Genomic DNA, 19,673 nt, shown 5'->3' with positions numbered 1-19,673 from the left:
CTCCTTCACCTCCCACAGGCTTGCGGCTTTGCCCTCTGCCACCGCTGTTTTACAACAGCACAGAAAGAATGGATGGTTTGTGTTTTTCTAGCTCTAAATATGAATGAATGCAAATGCATTTTCCCCCCTCTTGTTTTCTACAGCTCTGAAGTCCTTCTAAACCTGCTGATCTGGTGGGAAGAATTAGAGCCATCAACTGCTAGGACATTTTTAAGTTGCCCGTGCCTTTTCCGGATGCCTCAGTAGAAAACACCCCTGTCATTGAATAATCATTCTCCCTCTGGCTGCTTTTCCACCTGGGGCTCGGGAGGAGGCAGGCAGTGCAGTGGGAAGAGCTGCATGGGTACAGGTTCTCCTTCAACCCCCTCTGAAATACAAAATAGCCCTGAAATTTTGGGTCCCTGATCTGAAAGGGGAAGTAGTCCATGGCACCTCCAGCGGGTCGTTGCTCTGCATTTTAAACCCAGATATAATCCTTAGGAAACATTCAGACAAACCCAGAATATGAACCATCTTCCATGGCAACTGGACTAGGCTTGTGCAAAAAATAAATATCAGGGGAAAAAATAAATAAATAAATAAACAAACAAATAAATAAATAAATAAATATCAGGGGAAAGAAAGGGGAGAGGGAGGGTTCAGAGAGACTCTCTGAGAAAAAATGAAATTGAAGAGGCAAGGTCAAATCCAATGAATAATCCTTGATTTGATTTTATAGAAAAAACTCCATTTCAAAAACACTTTTGGAACAATTGGAGAAATGGGAATATGGGTTATATATGTCTTTATGCAGTTATTGTGTATGATATGATGCAATTACTGTTCATTGGCTTAGGTGTAAAAATGGCATTGTGCTTAGAGAGGAGTTCATCTCTGTCCTTACAAGATATCTGCTGAGGTGTTTAGGAACGGCATCTGAAACCTGATTTTTGTTTCCAAATGCTTCAGCCAAAACAAACAAATAAATAAATATGAGCCAGTAAAAATAAATGTGACAACCTATTAATACCTAATGAATCTAGATCAGTGATTCTGAAGTATCAGGATTTTGCCCTCTTCCCAGAAGGCACACGGCAATCTTTGGAAACACGGTGGTTGTTCTCATGGTCTGGGTGAGTGGCTGGGGGCTCCTCACACCCAGGGAATGCCAGGGATACTGCCGACAACCCTATAATGTAGAGGACAGCCTCCAGCGCAAAGACTCAGCCAGCCTAAATTCTAAGTACTGCCAAGATGGAGAAAACCTTGGGTTTCTTGGGTATCTGGGTGTTCACTGCAGCACCTTTCAACTTCTGTGTAGACATGAAAATTTTCAAAATAAGAAGCTGAGAATAAAATTAGCCCTAAAAAATAACTAAGAGCTTGCTCGCTTGTGCGCTCTTTCTCTCTCTCTCTCACACACACGCGCGCGCACATGAACCTTTTCTACCATGCACCAGAGTTTCCCCTTCCATCCTATGTGTGTCAACACGGGCCATAACATGCCAAGCAATTTTTCAAGTCTTATCAGCTAACCATCTTTCATTAATGCCACTGGGGATAGAAGTGAGTAAAATGCACACAAGATCAGCATTATTCATTACTCTCTATTTGTCTCACTTTCATAACTATGAAACTAAAGGTCAAAATGTAATTGGATAAATATGTATTTGTTTAGATGTATGCAAAGATTCTCTAGAAGGAATCTTTAATAACATTAGTTTCTTCTGGGGGAGAAGATAAGGTAGCTGGGGGATAGAGGTGGGAGGGAGACTTTTCCATTTATATCTTATTGTCGCTTTTGAATTTTGAACTTTGTGAATAGGTAACTTATTCAAACAGCAAATTCAAATTATTTTTTAAGACACTATTAGCTCTATACACAGTAACACTGATTAGTTGCCAGACCATATATCTTGAGTGTAGAAGGCATTTTTCTAATCAATTTTGTCAGGCATATCAGTGTGATTATCAATGTTGTGACAAATAGGTTTGTTTATTTTGTAGTTTTTTGTATAGTGGGTTTTTTTTTTTAATTGGTTTATTTTACAGTGTGCTTTTACAGGCAGCATCATATTTTAGGAAGGATGTCAAACTAGAAGCAAAAATACCTAAATTCTGGACTGGGCTTCAATAGTTACTTCAATAGTTACAATCCCTTTCCTGAGTCTAGGTGGTAAAAAAGAATATATATGGTCCTCTCCCACTCAGAAAATTCTCATTCTATCCATACATAATAAACATTTCTTGAAAATACAGAAAGAAAACAGAAGGAAGGAAAGAAGGGAGGAAGGCAAGCAACACTCCAGTGATGACAGCAGTGAAGTAGGGCGGTCATGTCTTCTCTTTCTGTGTCTTACATCCCTTCAAGACCCTCCCTGGACACTCAACAGTAAACATAAGCTTCCAAACTGCGTTGAGGGAGAGTCAGAAAGATGATGGTGAGAGACAAAGAAGACAAAGGAAGGAGATGGGGAAGGCGTGAACAGGTGGGGCACAGGGGATTTTTAGGTCAGTGAAAATACTCTGTAAGATACAATAATGATGGATACATGTCATTATATGTTTGTTCAAACCTGTAGAACGTACAGCCACAAGCAAGAATTCTAATGTCAACTATGGACTTTGAGGGATTATGATGTGTAGCTATGCATTCCCCCATTGTACCAAATGTCCCACTCTGGAGGAGGACATTCATAATGGGGGAGGCTACGCATGTGGGGATGGGGGTACATGAGAGATCTCTGTACCTTCCTCTCAATCTTGCTGTAAACCTAAAACTGCCCTTTAAAAAAGTCTTTTTTTTTTTTTTCTTTTTTAAAGGCAAAGGAACACACAGAGAGACAAAGAAGGTATCCAAAAGGAGCAGAGCGGGGTGGCGGGGTGGTTGTGGGGGGTGTGGATGGAGGAAGAAAAGAGGAGGAGGGTGGAGAGAGAAACCAAAGCTAAGAAAAAAACAGGGACTGAAAGAATGAGACCAGGCTAATGGAACAGAATCAGAGAGAGACGAGACAGAGACAATGGGTCCAAGAAGACAGAGGAAGAGAAACAGACATAGACAGATAGAGAGAGACTAAGAAAAAAGGAATGGGACATATGATTACTGGACAATACAATTCTACTATTTTAAGATGGGTTGGGATGAATGGTATGGTGCCACGTGGTCACTTACGAAGCCACAACCGTCCTCGTCCAGGAAAGGGTGGGCCTGCAGCAGGGCGTTGACCACATCATTGTACTGTTGGGTGCTGGGATACCTGATGAGAGCAACAAGGGGGACATGTTTCACCTCAAACAGCCCGCGTTCCTTCCTACAAGTTGAGTCCAAATTACACTCACTGTTCTTTAGATCCTTCTATATAACAATGTAGATATTCAAATATTGGGCAACGTGGGGCTTATGACCAGTATGTCATCCAAAATCTGAAGCACACTGGATCCAAATGAGTTCTATTCTACTCGGAAAACAGACCCTCTCCCAAAGCAGCAGGTCCTCCCGTATTACTCACAGTGAGCCTTCCAGATACTTAGTCATGTCGGCCTGGAGAAACTCAATGATCCTTATCCTCATGCTGTGATCGGGACACTTCTGTTCTGCTAACATGCATTTGACATCATAGGGAAACTCTGGTAAAACATAGGACTGAGTCCATTGCAATGCTTTTGTCCTTGCTAGAACGTGTTTCACATTCCTTCTGCTAAATAAAAACACACAGAGAGTGAAATTCTATTTCAAAGAGAAGGAACTTGTGAATTCTCTACATCCTGAGAACTTATAATATCAACTACTTTCCTGAGGGCTAAATATGGAATTCATCAATCCATCTTGCATCCATTCATCTATCCGCCAATGGTTGAGGGCTCATTAGGTATCTCCATTTTCTTTCCCTTCGCACACATATAAATATTTGTAGTTCTGGAAAACGTGTCTTACTAAAATTGACCATGGAATAAAGCCTGAAGTTGGAAAGAAAACTGATTCATTCATCTTGAAGACATAATAGATAATGCATAGCTCAAAACTGAACAAAAGGCCCAACTAAAAGGGAATAAGTTCCAACTCAGCAAAGCAAATGAGGCACACAATTAGTTTCCAGCACCTGATCTAGGAAATTCTTCTAACTGCTTTACTCTGTTACTGTTTATAGTGGCATACAGGATCCATTTAATTTAGTTGGTCTTTGGCCATTTTAATAAGGTAAACTGAGTTTCTAAATTAGAATTACTTATCAGATACTAACATTCAGATGAAGTTTCTAGAAAGAACTACAGAAAACTATTGCCACAGAAAACAAATCAAGCTGATCAATGTTTGCCTGGGGCTGGAGATTGGAGCAGGGATTGACTATAAAGGGGTGTGAGCGAATTATTCAGGGGGATGGAAGGATCCCAAAATGGACTGTGATGGGGGCTGCACATCTGTATAAATTTGCCAAAATCAACTGAGCTGTCGCTTGTAAATAGATGAATTTTATGTTATATAAATGATACCACAGTAAAGCTATTTATAGAATTAAACATCAGAAGGACTTGTAAAGTTAGTAACTGATCATCAAGTGTGTAAAAAGAAGAATCTATAGTAAAATTTCCTAGCAAGTTACCAGAGGCAACAGGCTTGCCTTGGAATGGAAGCGAAGAAGCAGAGGCGAGCCAAGTGGAAGACAAGAGAAGGAGTTCCTGAATTAGCCCAAGTAGATTTCCTGAATTAGCCCAAGTAGCTTTATTTTCTGGCACGCCCATGGAATCCTTCATTGTCCAAACAAAATTCTGATGAGTTTTGAAAAGCCAGGCTTCCTTTAGAATATGAGGTCATATATTATAAGAGTGCATGAGGCATGATGAAACATAGGCAATGAAGAAAGAAGAGAGAGCACTCCCCTCCCTTTTCACGATAAGCTCTTTTATTTCCCCTTTGGCAGTCCTGTATCAGTGGGGAAAATATGTCCTGGCTAAAAGAACCACACGGATAATGTAATGCTTGATCCAATGAAGCAGCCGGCAATTCTTAGATGAAATTCGTGCTTCAGCCCAATCTCCTTCTAGTATGTTTCTCTCATTTCATTTACTCTTTCGACCAGTCGTTACTGGGGGTCTACCTTATACCATTTCATTTTCTACAATCCCAATTTCCTTTCCTATTGCATTAACTTCTTTCTTTCACCAGTGATCTATCCTTTACCCACTCAGAGCAGGGCTGTAAAGTAAGGCAAGTTTTGTTGGCTGTGTTTTATGCTTTCCCAATGATTCCAAAAGTTGCTGTAACTGTGCAGGTGTTAAACTTGGTTTCCATACATCTTACCTCCTTTCCCCCCAGAAGTTTTTAGTGGCTAAATTAGCTGCATGATGCCTTTAGGCTTTGGAGGTTGCTATCTCTTATTGTCCTGCACCAGTGGGTAACTTCAGTATTTCCACGTCATCAGATAGACCTTTATACAATGTTTACTTTCTTGTTCTATGTATTTTCCTATATGTCACTTCTCCACAAAATAAGGGTAGGGACAGTACAGGGACTATACATTATTTTTTTCAAACTCCCTAAATGTAGCTAGACACATACCAAGCTCTATCAAAGCTAGTTACTCCATCTATTCCATTTTCCCTTTAATAGCATCATTAGGCAAAATCAGAGGCACCAGTTTTTTTTTTTTTTCTTTAAATTAAAGCAATTCAACAAGGTTCTGGAAGTGAGGGGAATACAAGTTATGCCAACTAAAACAAGTCCAAACAAATATTATGCAAGCAAAGGGACTCCCCAGAAATTAAAAAATACACTCTAATTTGGAAGCAGATAACTGCACACACAATCATTTACCATTCCTCAAATGGTATTTGCATTGGATCAAAAAAAAAAAATCTTTACGGTGAGGTTAAGATTATTCATCTTGTGTTAATTGAGGAACAGTTGAGCAGAACATCAGTAGAAGTCACCCTAGAGCAAAGGCAGGGATCAGAAAGCAATCCCAAACTGAGGACACTAATATTTCGGTTCCCACCTCAGGGCCAGTACTCTTCAACAAAATACCACAAAACAACAAACCGCTGATCCAATGGATCTCAAACCTGGGGGTCCAGTAAAATCAACGGGAAAGCTTCTACGACAATATTAATGGCTAGTTTTGAGCCCAGTCTAACTGACTCAAAGTCTACTGGACTAAATACTCATAGGTAGAGTTAATATTTGTAATACAAAAACTTTTAATAAAGTTGATACATCTGATAAATGGCAGAGTCATTATTGCAATATACATTAATTTTTAAAAAATTAGGAGTTGAGGTTCTCATGAAAAATCTCGTTGGATTCTGAAATGTTGTCTTTTAAAAATTTTCTTATATTTCTTTTAATTTTTAAAGAAGTTTTAAATTTATGTACAATTTAACATACCATATTGTTAGTTTCAGAAGTAGAATTTCATGATTCATCAGCTGCAATACAACACACAGTGCTCACTACTTTAATTATGGTGAAAATTCTTCTAATATTGGGGTGCCTGGGTGGTTCGGTGGGTTAAGGCCTCTGCCTTCAGCTCAGGTCATGATTCCAGGGTCCTGGGATCGAGCCCCGCATCAGGCTCTCTGCTCAGCGGGGAGCCTGCTTCCCCCTCTCTCTCTGCCTGCCTCTCTGCCTACTTGTGATCTCTCTCTGTCAAATAAATAAATAAAATCTTCAAAAAAAATTCATCTAATATTGCAGACGGTAGGGGGCTCGCCTCAGATAAGGAAGATGGCTCTAGTAAGAGTGGGTCAGGTTGAGCACCAGCTTTCTCGGGAAAGATTTCAACACACAGAAGACCAAGGTTGAGCCGTGGCAGTGAGCAGAAGACATCTGTCTGTTACACGGGAGCAGAGACTTTCTTTTATCTCCAGCAAGATACTTTTGCTTTAGTGGAGTTAGTGCACAATGGCTGATGAAAGGATGAATGTGGTCAGCTGAAAAGAGTGGTTATCTGTGCACGGCTGAATTCAATTTGGTCTCAACAATATTGTTAACATTTCAGGGTTCCTCACTGCATTCACTAGCCCGGAGAGCCAACTCACCATCTACACTCCAAATATGTCCCTCCCGTCATTCCCATGCTGCCTTTCCTTAATCTCTTGCACGTTGATCTCTTCCCAGTCACTTCATAAGACTATATCCTCAAGAGTCAATGATGATTTCCTGATTTACAAATCCAGGGCCTTTTAAGACTGGTCTTTTAATACTTTTCTGATCACATTTAGGACAATTGACCACTTTTGCATATCTCCCTTCTTTCTTGTTTTCTACACACGATTTTACTTGCCTCCTCTCTATCTCTCCAAGAACTCATTCGTTTTATTTGCTGACTTTTTTGTCCTTTATCCTGTGAGAGTTTGCACATGGCTTGGTCTTTGCCCTCTTAATCCTCAGTATTGATCTATGCTTTCTCCCTCCTACAGCTCACCCAACCCCCAGGGCCTCAGCTCTGAGCTACATGTTGAAGGACTATAAATCATCCATAATCTTCTCTTTTCCATGCTTTATCCTCCACCTCCAGCAATTTGTACATTATTCATTTCATAGTCAACATGTCTAAAATAATTTATAATCTTTTCATTTCAAAGCCACTTTTCCATTTGCTATGACTGAATTGTGTCTCCCCCACCCACATTCATATGTTGGAGCCCCCATCCCCAGTGAGACTGTAGTAGGAGATAGGACTGTTATGAAAATAATTAAGGTAAAATGAGCCCCTGATATACAGGATTTGTGTCTTTATAAGAAGCGACATCAGAGAGCACACTCTCTTTCTTCATCATATTGGCCATTTGCATGCCAGGAAGCCAAAAACCAGAAACCAAAGTGGCTGACACCTTGATCTTGGACTTTCCAGTCTCCAGAATGTAAGAAATCAGTTTGTTGAAAACATCCAGTCTATTTTATTATGGCAGCTGAGTTGACTAAGATACCATTCCAATTTCCATGTGTCTTTCATTGTATCACTTTGTATCTCTTTAGCAACTCAGGCTTAACAGTTCAATGTCTTAATTCTTCACATCTGGGTGTCATGAAAATTTCTCTGTATCTTATCTCTTATATTTGCCTACTTGTCTCCATTGTCCGAGTTACTACATTTATCCAAGCATTCATCACTCAAATGCGGACTACTTTGATAGTTAACTAGCAGAGTTCTGCTTCTGGAATGGCCTAATTAGCTCACACTGGACATATTATCCTATGAATAATAGCTATTAGCATTGGACAACATACAAAAATAAACAAATAAGCAATAAAAAAATTATCAGAAAACACCAGAAAGTAGAAAAAGAGCAGGCGGATTCTGAAGAGAATCTACACTTGGAAGAAAATAAAGACATAGATTTTCCATTTTATGACTTTTGGCCTGAAGGCCGGCCTCAGGCGGTGCTGCTCAAAACTCTAATAGAAAACCTGAGGTCTTTCTGGACTACTGAATTAGTGGACAGAATTTGGGCAATCTCCTCTCTGAAAAGGGAGAAGAGAATCGTAGAAAGGAGATAGCTAGCAAGAGGAACTACGGATTCTGTGAATAAACTGTCCAAATCTTTGGCTGATCTAGAATTTCACATGTGCATATCCCAACTAAGAATAAGAGAACTAAACTTGGATTTGGGCTGATCCCCAAGAGAGTTTTCAGTTCAAGTCCAACCAATTTTGTTGCGTTGCAAAAACAAATTAACCAACACTCCACACTCTTAGAGTAAATAGTACAAAATCAAGAGTCTCCACACTGTGACATTCACAATGTCTAAGATACAATCCAAAATTATGTAACATAAACAAACAAAAACCCCAGAAAAGTGTGACCCTTTCTCAAGATAAAAACATTTAATAGAATGTAATGCTGAGATGATACAGATGTCAGTGACTTGAAGGAAAATATGCTAGAATGATTAAAATAATAGGACATCACAAAATTTGAAATTTAAAAAAAGTACTAGATAGGATTAACAGTAGAATTGACATTATAAGACATTATATAGAGCTTGAAGGCAGAGCAAAAGAAATAGTCTAATCCAAAAAATGAGAAAAGAGACTGAAAACCAATACGGTAATAGTTCATTTTTAAAATTCTGTGTTTTCATATTTTTTCCTTGTAGATACTCATAAAACCTTCTCCTCTTGATCTTCTCTTTAATTTTACATAAACACTGCTATCATCATGTCAGGGGAGCAGCCAGCTGGAACTGGTTAATGGCTTCCAGGTTACTCCTTGACCCAAGACATAGCAGGGACCCAGTATACTACACCAGTCTTGCTTGACATAGTAACCATGCCCAAGAGAACAAAGCAACTCAGGTTCTAGGCCCATGGCTCCTGATCTAACTGACTGACCACAGCAAACTATGCTAACTCAGACCTGGTCATCTGAGGTCTGGACATATAAAGAAAGCTGTCAATGATGATATTCAAAAGTAACATCTCTCTGTAGCTTGCCAGGCTCCCAGGTTCCTATAGAGAAGCTCTTCCTAGCACCCTATTGCCCTGTTATGATAATGAAATGGATGTCCAAGAGAAATATCCAGAAGAAGACTATCTCCAGAGAGAAGACAAACAAGATATTCAGACATGAAATAGGGCTGGAAAAGAAGACTATATACATGGAGAGTAGGCTATTACTAGCCTCGTTCATTTGTCCTAATCACATAACAAATTTTGCCCTAATTTGATGAACCCTTGGACTGTCACTTCAACCATTGTCTTTTGAAGCAGTTTATTCTGAAGGACCACTCATGTGGTCTGTGACTGACAACTGTCACAGTACCTGGAGTCTACAGAGGAAGTCAGCTGTCTCTGGCTTATGTGATCTGATAACTGGACATCATGTATGAGCCACATGCAGCCCAAATACCCAAGAATCCAGCATTTGGTTCTGGGGGGTACTATTTCTTGTCTGTAAAAGAATTAAAAAATACTTTAGGTACTGCAAGATTGCTGGGATTAGACAGAAGCCAATGTGGAAATTTCACTGCAAATCTAGAAGTCCCATAGTTTAAAGACCAAGTATATGGGACAGCTGAAACTTCATTTTCAACACCTGACCATACTGATGTTTTGCCCATTCTGATTCTTCATGGGAACTTCACCATTTTCCCAATTGTTATAGGCTTGATACTCTTCCTATTTACTTACAATGTAACCTATATGTTGAGTGACATGGATGATTCAGGATTCTTCTGTCCCTAGCAATCAGATACTAAGCATTGAACAGGGTAGACAGGCCATCGTGGACCCAGTGCACTATGATCATCTCTTTGACCAATAGCACCTTCAGTATCTGGTCTCCCTGAGAACAGTATGATTATTGCCTTTTCCGAAGGGAAGGTCTGAGTAAGGTCCATCCTTCGGCTATCAGCCCTTTGGGTTCATGGAACTCTCCCAGAAGAAAATGACTATGATTTATTAACATATTTGAATGTAAAAATGTATGTTTGGAAGGAAAGACCTGGAACTATTCCCTGCAATAAAACCCCATTTAAAGCTATTGAATCTTGGCAGCTATTTTATCCCCCTGAAAGCAGATACTCTTGCTTTAGGGAGAATATAAACTCTTGAACCTCCAGACCAGAAAGGAAAATTTCTCATTCTTCCCTTGTACATCTCCACAAATAAAGCAGGTGATAGGGTTTTTAGATTCTGTGAACAAAAATAAAATTCATAGTGTGTAACTTCTGAACATCCCAAATTTGAATTCATCATCATAATAATTAGGACCGTTCATCATATGGTCCAGTTTGGGGTTATCTTATCATCAGCTATCATCCAATGTGACTTCTCAGATCTAGCCTTCTCTGTCTCCAGAACACACTACCCATGTGTCAGCAGTTGTTTCTCTCACCCTGAGAGTCTGAAGTTTCCCCTCCTTCCTCTAGGCTCATCTTAAGCCCTCTCTTCTGGTGGACTTTCCTCCACTCTTCTGGCTTTTGAGGAGTCTTCCCTGTCTGCACCCCCCACATGGCCTAGTCCAACTAAGTCTTACCTCCTTATCTGCCTTGATTTCCTTGTGAATTTGTGGAGTGGAACAGTTTGTAATAAAAATGTTGTAAATGATTTAGGAACATTTGAGAAAGATATAAAATTTAATATTCTATGATAAATACAGTCTTCTATTCCATGCATTTGTGTTTTCATACAAAAAAAAAATTGACATCTTTCCAAAAGGAGAGTTCTGTTACATTAAAAATTCCCAACCTATCTCAAAGGAACTATTGACTAGCAAGGCATCAAGCTGATGTGCCAGCAAAAAGAAAGACCACACAAGTCCTTTTGTTTGAGATACGAAAACCAATGGGACCCAGATCCTGGAGAGGCAGATCTGGGATTGGAGCAGTATCCTCTGTAGACACAAAAGGTACACAAGAAGTAGGCTGTGGCTGTGGAGAATTACCAAATGATCAAACACACTCCTCTTTCCTCCAAAAAATCCTCCCAAAGAAGTTCTTCTCAGTGTTTCACCCAGGTTCAGCTGTGTCCCATAAGGCTTCTCTACAGAACCAGAGTACCCACCACACTCATCTCAATCTTGGTTGACTTTCGGAGACACAGTCATTTCATGAATCATCCTTGCTTTTTTAAACTTCAGCACCCCAATGACACTTTTCTCCAAGGACACCTGCTGAAGAGATCATCTGCCACCTTCAGGAATAGTGATATTCTTTTAATCTTACAAAATAATATGGCTTTCCAGTTTTCCAGGAAGAAGAGCAAGGGACAAATGGGGTACTTTTCTGTGAAGAATATCCATTTATGGCTATAGCACTTGGTCTTCATATCCAAAGTACCTCCAGGGGTAGTCTTCCCACCATAGGGAGAGAAAGTGGTGACAAATACTATGCTCTCCAAGGACCAGACTGAAAGACTGGTCCCAACAGACTGTGTCCCAACAGCCACTTTCTTTTGAGATCTCATTTTTCATTTTATTCTTCTCCACACCCAAGCTCACCGACTTCATACACTGACAGTGTTATTGATTGCCATGCCCAGCCCCGTGTTATGGATTGACATGCCGAAGCCGAATGACATGTGACCACAACAACATCTAAAGGTTGAGATGTTTTTGGAACCTAGAAAAAGAAGAAGGAGGCCACTGAAGGCTCAGACATCTGTTTAAAGAACTTGCTGTCATCTTAGCCTAGAAAAGAAGAGGATGTTAGAATATGTCTCTTCAAAATAGTGATCACAATTCACAACTACAAGTTACACAGAGACGTCGCCCTATTACACACCAGTGCTCTGGAAATGACCTGCTTTACTTTAGTTCAGCAAGACTCTCCACTGCTGAGACAACAAGGCAAACAAGAAGTTTGGAAAAGCTCAGTAGAGAGATACATGCCAATGAACAAGCTGAGGTGCCACCTCTGAAAACAGGGAACAATGTCAGCACAAGACATGCCTGGACTATGAAGAAAATGCTCTTCTGTTGCTGGAACTGATGGTCCCCACTGCCAATACAGAAAATGTTTGCTCCACATTATCAGCATTCTGATGTTTGCTTTTAATTTGTGTTTTAGAGCTGCGGGCTTTCACATCTGCCATTTAAACTGTCAAGCTTCCAGAGGAATTTAGTTTCTGAAGAGCATGTGTGAACACATAGTCAGACCTAAAAAGGGGGTAGGGTAGAAATGTGGAGGGCATCAGGCATGTGCTGTGGCACAGACAGAGAGACTCCGCTCAAGTTCTCCCATCTTTGGCTGCCAGTGTGAGATTCAAAGACCCAGCAGCCTTGGGACTCTGACTAATCACAAAAAGAAGCCTAGAATAAACAAATATTTTATGTCTTCCCATTGTTCAACTCCTCGTGATATTGACAGACCTACAAAAAATCCAGAAACTTCTAGTCTTTATCTTTACTACTTATACTTACGAGCATGACAGCCACAAGAACTTACAGATAGGTCTCACAGAGAGCTATCATGTCCAAGTCCCTCTTTTCTGTTTTTGTTCCTCATGCACACGTAAGCAAAAGTAATGAGATGTTACCTACTCCGCTGTTGCAAAATGGTTCAGTACTACCATTTCTACTTTAGAAGTATCAAAATCTGATCTCTCAGGACTGAATGGATCTAAAGCATCTTAAGTAAAAAAAAATCCACCTTCATATTACTAGACTTTTGGATCCCGAACTCACAGAGAACAGTATATGTCCCCAGAATAACTTTTGCAGGGGCCGGTGGGGTGGTGGTGGTGGGGGAATCTGGCCCAGAGTGCTGGCTTTACATGCCTCATGGAGCAAGACCTTTAGTGACTTGGTTTTCCCCCAGCCCTGCTCACCTGGGCTGGGGTTTGCCAGTTCCATCCAATAAATGGCTCCATAAAAATCTCAGTTTGGCACCTGAAAGGATTCAGGTAACCTGATTTATCTACTGACTATGACTGTAGGTAGAGGCATTCTGTGGCTCTCTGAGGAATGGAGAAAACCAGACTTGTGAACAAAAATGGCAAGTCCCTCTCCTTGAGACGTTGTGTTAGTGAATGGTGCTCAGAGTGACTCCTGTCTGGTGTTTACTTATATGTAATGCTAATGTGTAAAGTAGTGAGGAGAAAAAAGAATAGGAAAAGAAAGGAAGGGAAAGGAAAGGAAAGGGGAAAAAGAGAAGAGAAAGAAAAGAAAATAGGAAATGAGAAGAGAAGACAAGAGAAGAGAAGAGAAGAAACAAAATAAGACAAAATGTAGTGAGAAGCCCCGGGCTGCTTCTATTCTATTGAATAGACTATTAGACCTCTCCTTCACAATGCTCTTCTGATCGTTTTCTTATTTTGGATAATGGCACCACCATCACCCAGTTGCTCAAGCCTAAAATACAAGAGAAAACTTACCACTAAGCAAGATTCTTCCCTCCCCCAGGTTAATTAACCACCAAGTCCTCTTGATTTTATTTTTAAATATAATTTTCGCCACTACCACTGTCTTAGTTTAGACCTTCATCATCTATTGCTTAAACTTGAGTCCAGCACCTTCCTCCTCTCATCCTTTCTCCAATCCATTCCCTACATCACTATCACAATAAATGACAAAAACTCCCTGTGATCTCTAGCAGTGGTTCTCGATTCTCATTATGAACTAGAATTGTGAGTGGAACTTTAAAAAAATATTGATGCACTGGCGGTGGGGGGGCACCTAAGTGGTTCAGTAGGTTGAGCATCTAACTTTTGGTTTCAGCTCAGGTCATGATCTCTGAGTCGTGGGATTGAGCCCTGGTTGGGCTCCGAGCTCAGTGGGAAGTCTGCCTGAAGATGCCTCCCCTCTGCCTCTCCTCCCTCTCTTTCTCTCTCTCAAATAAATAAAAAAAAATCTTTAAAAAAAATTACTGATGCACAGGTCTCACACTGTTTGTTTGAGCTGCTGCAACAAATTAGAATTGGGTGGCTGAATCAACAAACATTGACTTCTCACAGCTCTGCGCAGTCTGAGATCCGGGTGCCTGCACAGCTGGTGCCATCTTTGGTCGTGTCCTCACATGGTAGAAGGATAGCCAGCAAATTCTCTGGCCTCTTCTTACAAGGGCACCAATCCCATCCATGAGGGCGCCAACCTCATGACCTAATTACCCCCCAACGTCCCCCTTCCAGATACCATCACATTGGGATTAGAGTTTCAACATATGAAATTTGGAGGGACACAGACACTTAGTGACACTGACAGCATTGCATGTCACCAGAAATTCTCATTGGTGTCGTGCCTTGCTTGCTACCCAAGGGTGGCCCCAGCCTTGGCATTCCCTAGGAACTCGTTAGACACGCTGAATCTCGGGCCCCACCCCAAGCCTATGAAATCAGAATCTGCAATTTAACGAGACGCCCCAGTGATTTTCAAGTACAGAAGAGCTCGAGGAGGACTGGTCTGGGACCCTGGTATCATTTGTTGAAACCCTGCAGGGGAACTTGAAGTACAGTTGCTCAGCTCATGAGCAGAGCACAGAGCCTCCTTACCTCTTACCGCTTCCGCAACTCCATCTCCTCCACCTCTGTCTCTCACTTTCCCAAAACACTCCACAGGATCCCCTCTGCCCTTTCAGGGGTTTGTTTGCTTTGCTGTGAATGTCCCTTTCCTTTCCTGTCCTGTTTTCATTCAGCTGGATTTCTAATCACCTTTCAAAATCCTTACTCCGTTTTTGTGAAGTACCCCCTAGAGGCTTTGTCCATACTTGCTTCCCTGAAAGTCTACTTCTTTCTCTTCTGTAAGAGAAAGAAGGGGATGTCTGTCCCCTGCGCCTCTCCGCTTCTGCATCTCTTTCCCGCACGGCAGTCATCAGCAGACATGCTGGTCTTGTCCCTGAGAGGCAGGGGTCCCCTGGACGAGGACTACAAGACCCCTCACTCCCCTCCCTCACAGTCTAAATCACGCCTAGCTCATGGTGTACATTTAGTGACTTTCGTACTGAACAAAAAGGGGGAAATGATTAGAACTCAAGCTTATTTCAAATCTCTGAAGACTCCATACTAGATTTAATGGGAATGTGCAAGGGTCTTATCAAGGGTCTCAGCCCAGTTTCCCCTGATTCTGCAGTTCCTGTCTGGCCGGGCCCACAAGTATCCTCTGCTGAAGGAAATTTTGGTTCTAGCTTAGTGGCCCAGCATTCCTCACTTCATTTGGGTCTGTGCTCAGGCATCACACACTCAAAGTCAAAAGACTTCCTAAAAGTGCCATCTGAAATAGAACCCTCCCGAACGCCCCCCAGCCCCCACACATAGGAGCTGCTCACTCTCTATGCCTCCTCCTTTTTTCTTTGCATTACTGATCTTCATAGCACTTAAATATATTATAATGGAATGTTGCATTTATTGGCTATTTTTCTCCTCCTTTAGAATGTGGGGCAGGAGGTTTGGTCTGCTGGCCCAGACACAGCATGACCAGAATCAGCATTCAGTAAATATTTAGGTATGAGATCAATGAATGAATCCTGGCTTGGGTAAGAAATCTTCAAGTCAGTATTCCCCGCCTACCCGCAGATCTGTTTTGTAATGTTAATAGATATGACCCAGAGAAAGAATTCTGGGTGGAACAAAGTTAAATGGGTTTTCTCACTGCAGGACTCCTCATAGCATTTACTCTGTTTGTGTACACTGGGACATCGCTTATTAAGGACTAGAGTTACAATGCAACACTTCCAAAGCTCAGACCCTTTAGGTACAGCTATTTCAGATACCCTGGGGGCGGGGGGAGAAGTGCGCTCCTGCATTTCCCTCTGAGGGATCCTTGCTCTATTGGCCTGTGACAATTTATTACATGTATTGTCTTTGCTGCACTTCACTGAACCTCCTTCTACTGGGCACTGATTAAGATGCACCGATGACTGCAATGCCCCTTATCTGAGTGATGGAGCCGACAAACAATATATCAAGTGGGAACCCACTGTCATTTGCCTAACTGGGCACAGGCAGTCGGGTAAGATCATTCTGCATTTCCAAGGAAATGTAGACCAACAACACAAATCATTAAAATAATTTTTAAATATGCATGAAACCATGACTAATTTATAATTATGCCCAAAGAGAGAAGCAAAAACATCTGTACACATATACTTAAAGTTTAGCAAAGTGTTTCTAAGTAACATTTAGGAAACCTCTACCTCCTTATTTGATGTCATGCCTTATTAAACACTAAAAGGGAAGCAAATAGTGTAAATGAAAAACAAGGGATGGCTTTGCAAAAAAAAAAAAAATCTCTTTCCAAAGGGTCACCAGTGCTTGTTGAAGATGGGTCTTCACAATCAAGGAAGAGCATTTAACCAATTCAGTCACCCATCACCAGAGAAATCTGCATTATATCACAGTATCCTAGCATTTCCCTGACTCCCAAAATTTATCCACTGGCACACACACATCTCTACTAGAGACTTTTCAAGGGCCAAGCTCAGGTGGTCAGCTTGCCTCTAGAGCATTCTTTTTCTTTCTTATTTGCAAATAATCTGAGTGGAAAGCACATGGTTGTTTTAGGGACAATAGAAAAAATATCACAGGAATAATTCGAGCCACCTTGTATGGTGTGATAATGGTTGCCATGTACTTGAATATGCCATCCCATTTGGACGTCAAGAACTACATAGGTAGGCAGATGTTCCCATCTTGCAGAGACCACCTGTCAAGTAGATGGAGGAGTCAGGATTCCAGAGTAGGTGTGTGTGCCCAAGTAGACACTTACTCCACTATCTCTCCCTGTCTCGAGACCAGATGGCTTTGTGAAAGCCTTATAACCAAACGCCATAAGCTTTCTAGCCTGTACTGGATGAGTGACTCATGAATTCTGGAGTTTAACTGTTACAAAGTCAGCATATTTAGCATGAACTGTATCAAGAGATCTAAAAAGAAATTGATGCTATTCAAATATTTATCCCATCCCAAGGAGATATATTAAGTCTTTCATTGGATGGCGTACCTTCAGTTCAATTTAAAAATTCCTACTTAGATTCTGTGTGCCAAGGACCATGAGGACTGTGCCAGTGCCGTGTTTACAAAGACAAAAAGGTGTGGTCTTTGCCCAGAAGGCGTTTTCCATCTCATGAGGGAATAAAGATGTTAAAGTGATCAATTCCATGATCTCTGTTTAAAAGTAAAGCAAGAGATACATAGAGGAGGGTACTACACATAGAAAAAGAGCTCTCTGCATGACCTGGAATAACAAAATGGAGGGGCTCGTAAATGAGAGGTTTTGAGCAGAATCCTCAAGGATGATGGGAAAGGGAAGGGGGCAACCCGGACACAAAAGCCTTGCAACAGGTCCTTCTCTATACCTGTTGAAGGAATAGCACCCCAGACAGAAGGGCAGGAGGAAGGAGGAAGGGAGGCAGGGGGGCTCCAGTGAGTTTAACTCACACAGCTGGATGACAGGGTCCCTGTCTGAGACAGGATGTGGGAAGGGAATCTTCAGTCCAGTCCCCCATACCCTCAACCACCCCCCTCCCCCTCCCGCATAAGCAAGGCTCTGGATAAAAGGCTGGACCAGAGTGAAAATATTTAAAATAAGCGTATGGCCTTTAATCTGCCTCTGTCCACAGCACAGCTGGTTGCCCAAGAGGGGACATGGTGTCCATGCTGGACCCCTTAGTTTCTCTCTCTTAGACACCGAACAAAGCAGCACTGAAAGACTGAGTCCGTTGGCTGGTATGAGCAGTTTTCAGGGAGAATTTTCTTCGAAGTCAGTGCTACGGCAAGGTAGTCACATGCCAGGCAGTCTGAACAGTGTGGGACAGCCACGAGTAGTGGGATAAACTCATCCCTTTGCCCCGGGAACTTACAGGCTTTGTCTCGGCATATGATATGAAATGTTTTTCTTACAACAGACTCCCCCTGTCTGGGGTTAGTTGGAGTGGATCTGTATCTCTTGCACTGAAGTATATACTAAGGTGGGGGACATGAGGTCACTTTTTGAACATATTTAACTCTGAGGTGCTTGTGGATGGAGAGGGCAACAGGCAGTCCCAGGGATTAGGAGAGACTTGCCGGCTACAGAGAAAGATATGGGAGTATCTGCTCTGCTTTCCAAACCCCCCTATGTCTCTCCATTTCTAAGCCATTTCTGTTTTTTCTGCCCCCTGTGAAGCACTATGAGGGATGAGAGCCACCTGTGTTCCTCTGACCAGCTGTGTGAAAAAAATGCAGTAATAATCCTTCTCTGCTGGTATCACAGAACCGTTAATGAGGATGAAACGTCGTCTGAAGGTTTAGAAAAGAGAGGGGTGCCCAGGTGGCTCAGTGAGTGACATGTCTGACTCTTGATTTTGGCTCAGGTCATGATCTCTGCATTGTGAGATCTAGCCCCGCATCAGGCTCTGGGCTCAGCACAGAGTCTGCTTAAGATTCTCTCCCCGTCTCCCTCTGCCCCTACCCAGCCCTCCCACCCCCACTCATGCACCCTCTCTTAAAAAAAAAAAAAAAAAGACTTAAGAAAGAGAAAAGACCTACAGAACCCATAGAAGGCAACAGCCTCATCACCCACCGGCAGCAAATAAGGAGAGAAAAGTCCTATGAGAAGTGGGACAACTACCTGGAATTGTGTTCTAGGAGCCTAAAGCAGTGCCCTGAGCGCTTTCCATGGGCTTCTGCTGGGCTCAGCACTCGGCAAGCATTATCCGTTTTTACATAATGGTCCCCACAAAAGCACCATGAAGAGAGTAATATTGTTACGATTCCCTGCTGTGCAGATTTGGATACTGCTTGACAATGGGACTAGGGTTGGGCCACAGAGACTTATCATCACTCTTCCTCTCTCTCCTCACACCTGAACAGTTACAGAAGGGACTGATTGTTTCTGGAAGCTGAAGCTGATGAAAGGAGTACTTGAAAACTCCTGGTTCATTCCATGCACCCAGAGCCTACCAAGGAAAACACTCGAAATCCACAAGCACCCATGGGCAGAAAGCAAGGGAATGAAGCCATCATTAAAATGTATTAACATCTCCTGAACCATAGTTCAGACCAGGAAGACCATCGGGGGGGCTACATCTCACCTTGTCATTGCCATACACGTTCTTGTTCACCTCCCCAAGCAGAAGGCGGTGGTATCAAGGAAGATGGGCTCTAATACTGAGAGATCTTCGGGAGCTGGGGTCTTTGTGCCCAGGGGTGCGGTGCAAGATTGAAGATGGTGAAGAAAGAAAGAGGACAGAGAGGACAGCCCAGAGCCAAAGCCTATTTTGGAATAGCTCCTGATCAAAGGTGCAGCTTTTTCCTGACTTTGAGGGGTTGCTGGGCCCTGAGG

General features: G+C 41.9%; 1 protein-coding gene across 6 annotated transcripts in view; it reads right to left on the bottom strand.

Moving 5' to 3' along the window:
* Window positions 1-19,673, bottom strand: part of SAMD3 (sterile alpha motif domain containing 3) — a 56,732-nt gene that overhangs the window by 28,018 nt on the left and 9,041 nt on the right. For 5 of the 6 annotated variants that reach the window (XM_059177570.1, XM_059177571.1, XM_059177569.1 and 2 more), the window contains 2 exons: window positions 3,489-3,677; window positions 3,152-3,236 (listed from right to left, as the gene is read on the bottom strand). In XM_059177570.1, the coding sequence (XP_059033553.1) occupies window positions 3,152-3,236; window positions 3,489-3,677 (274 nt within the window). The remainder of the gene's footprint in view (window positions 1-3,151; window positions 3,237-3,488; window positions 3,678-19,673) is intronic. The other variant, XM_059177572.1, reaches the window with a different exon arrangement.

The sequence above is a fragment of the Mustela lutreola genome, chromosome 6 (assembly GCF_030435805.1).
Source record: "Mustela lutreola isolate mMusLut2 chromosome 6, mMusLut2.pri, whole genome shotgun sequence".
Classification (NCBI taxonomy): Eukaryota; Metazoa; Chordata; class Mammalia; order Carnivora; family Mustelidae; genus Mustela; species Mustela lutreola.
This window is presented reverse-complemented; position numbering and strand designations above follow the sequence as displayed.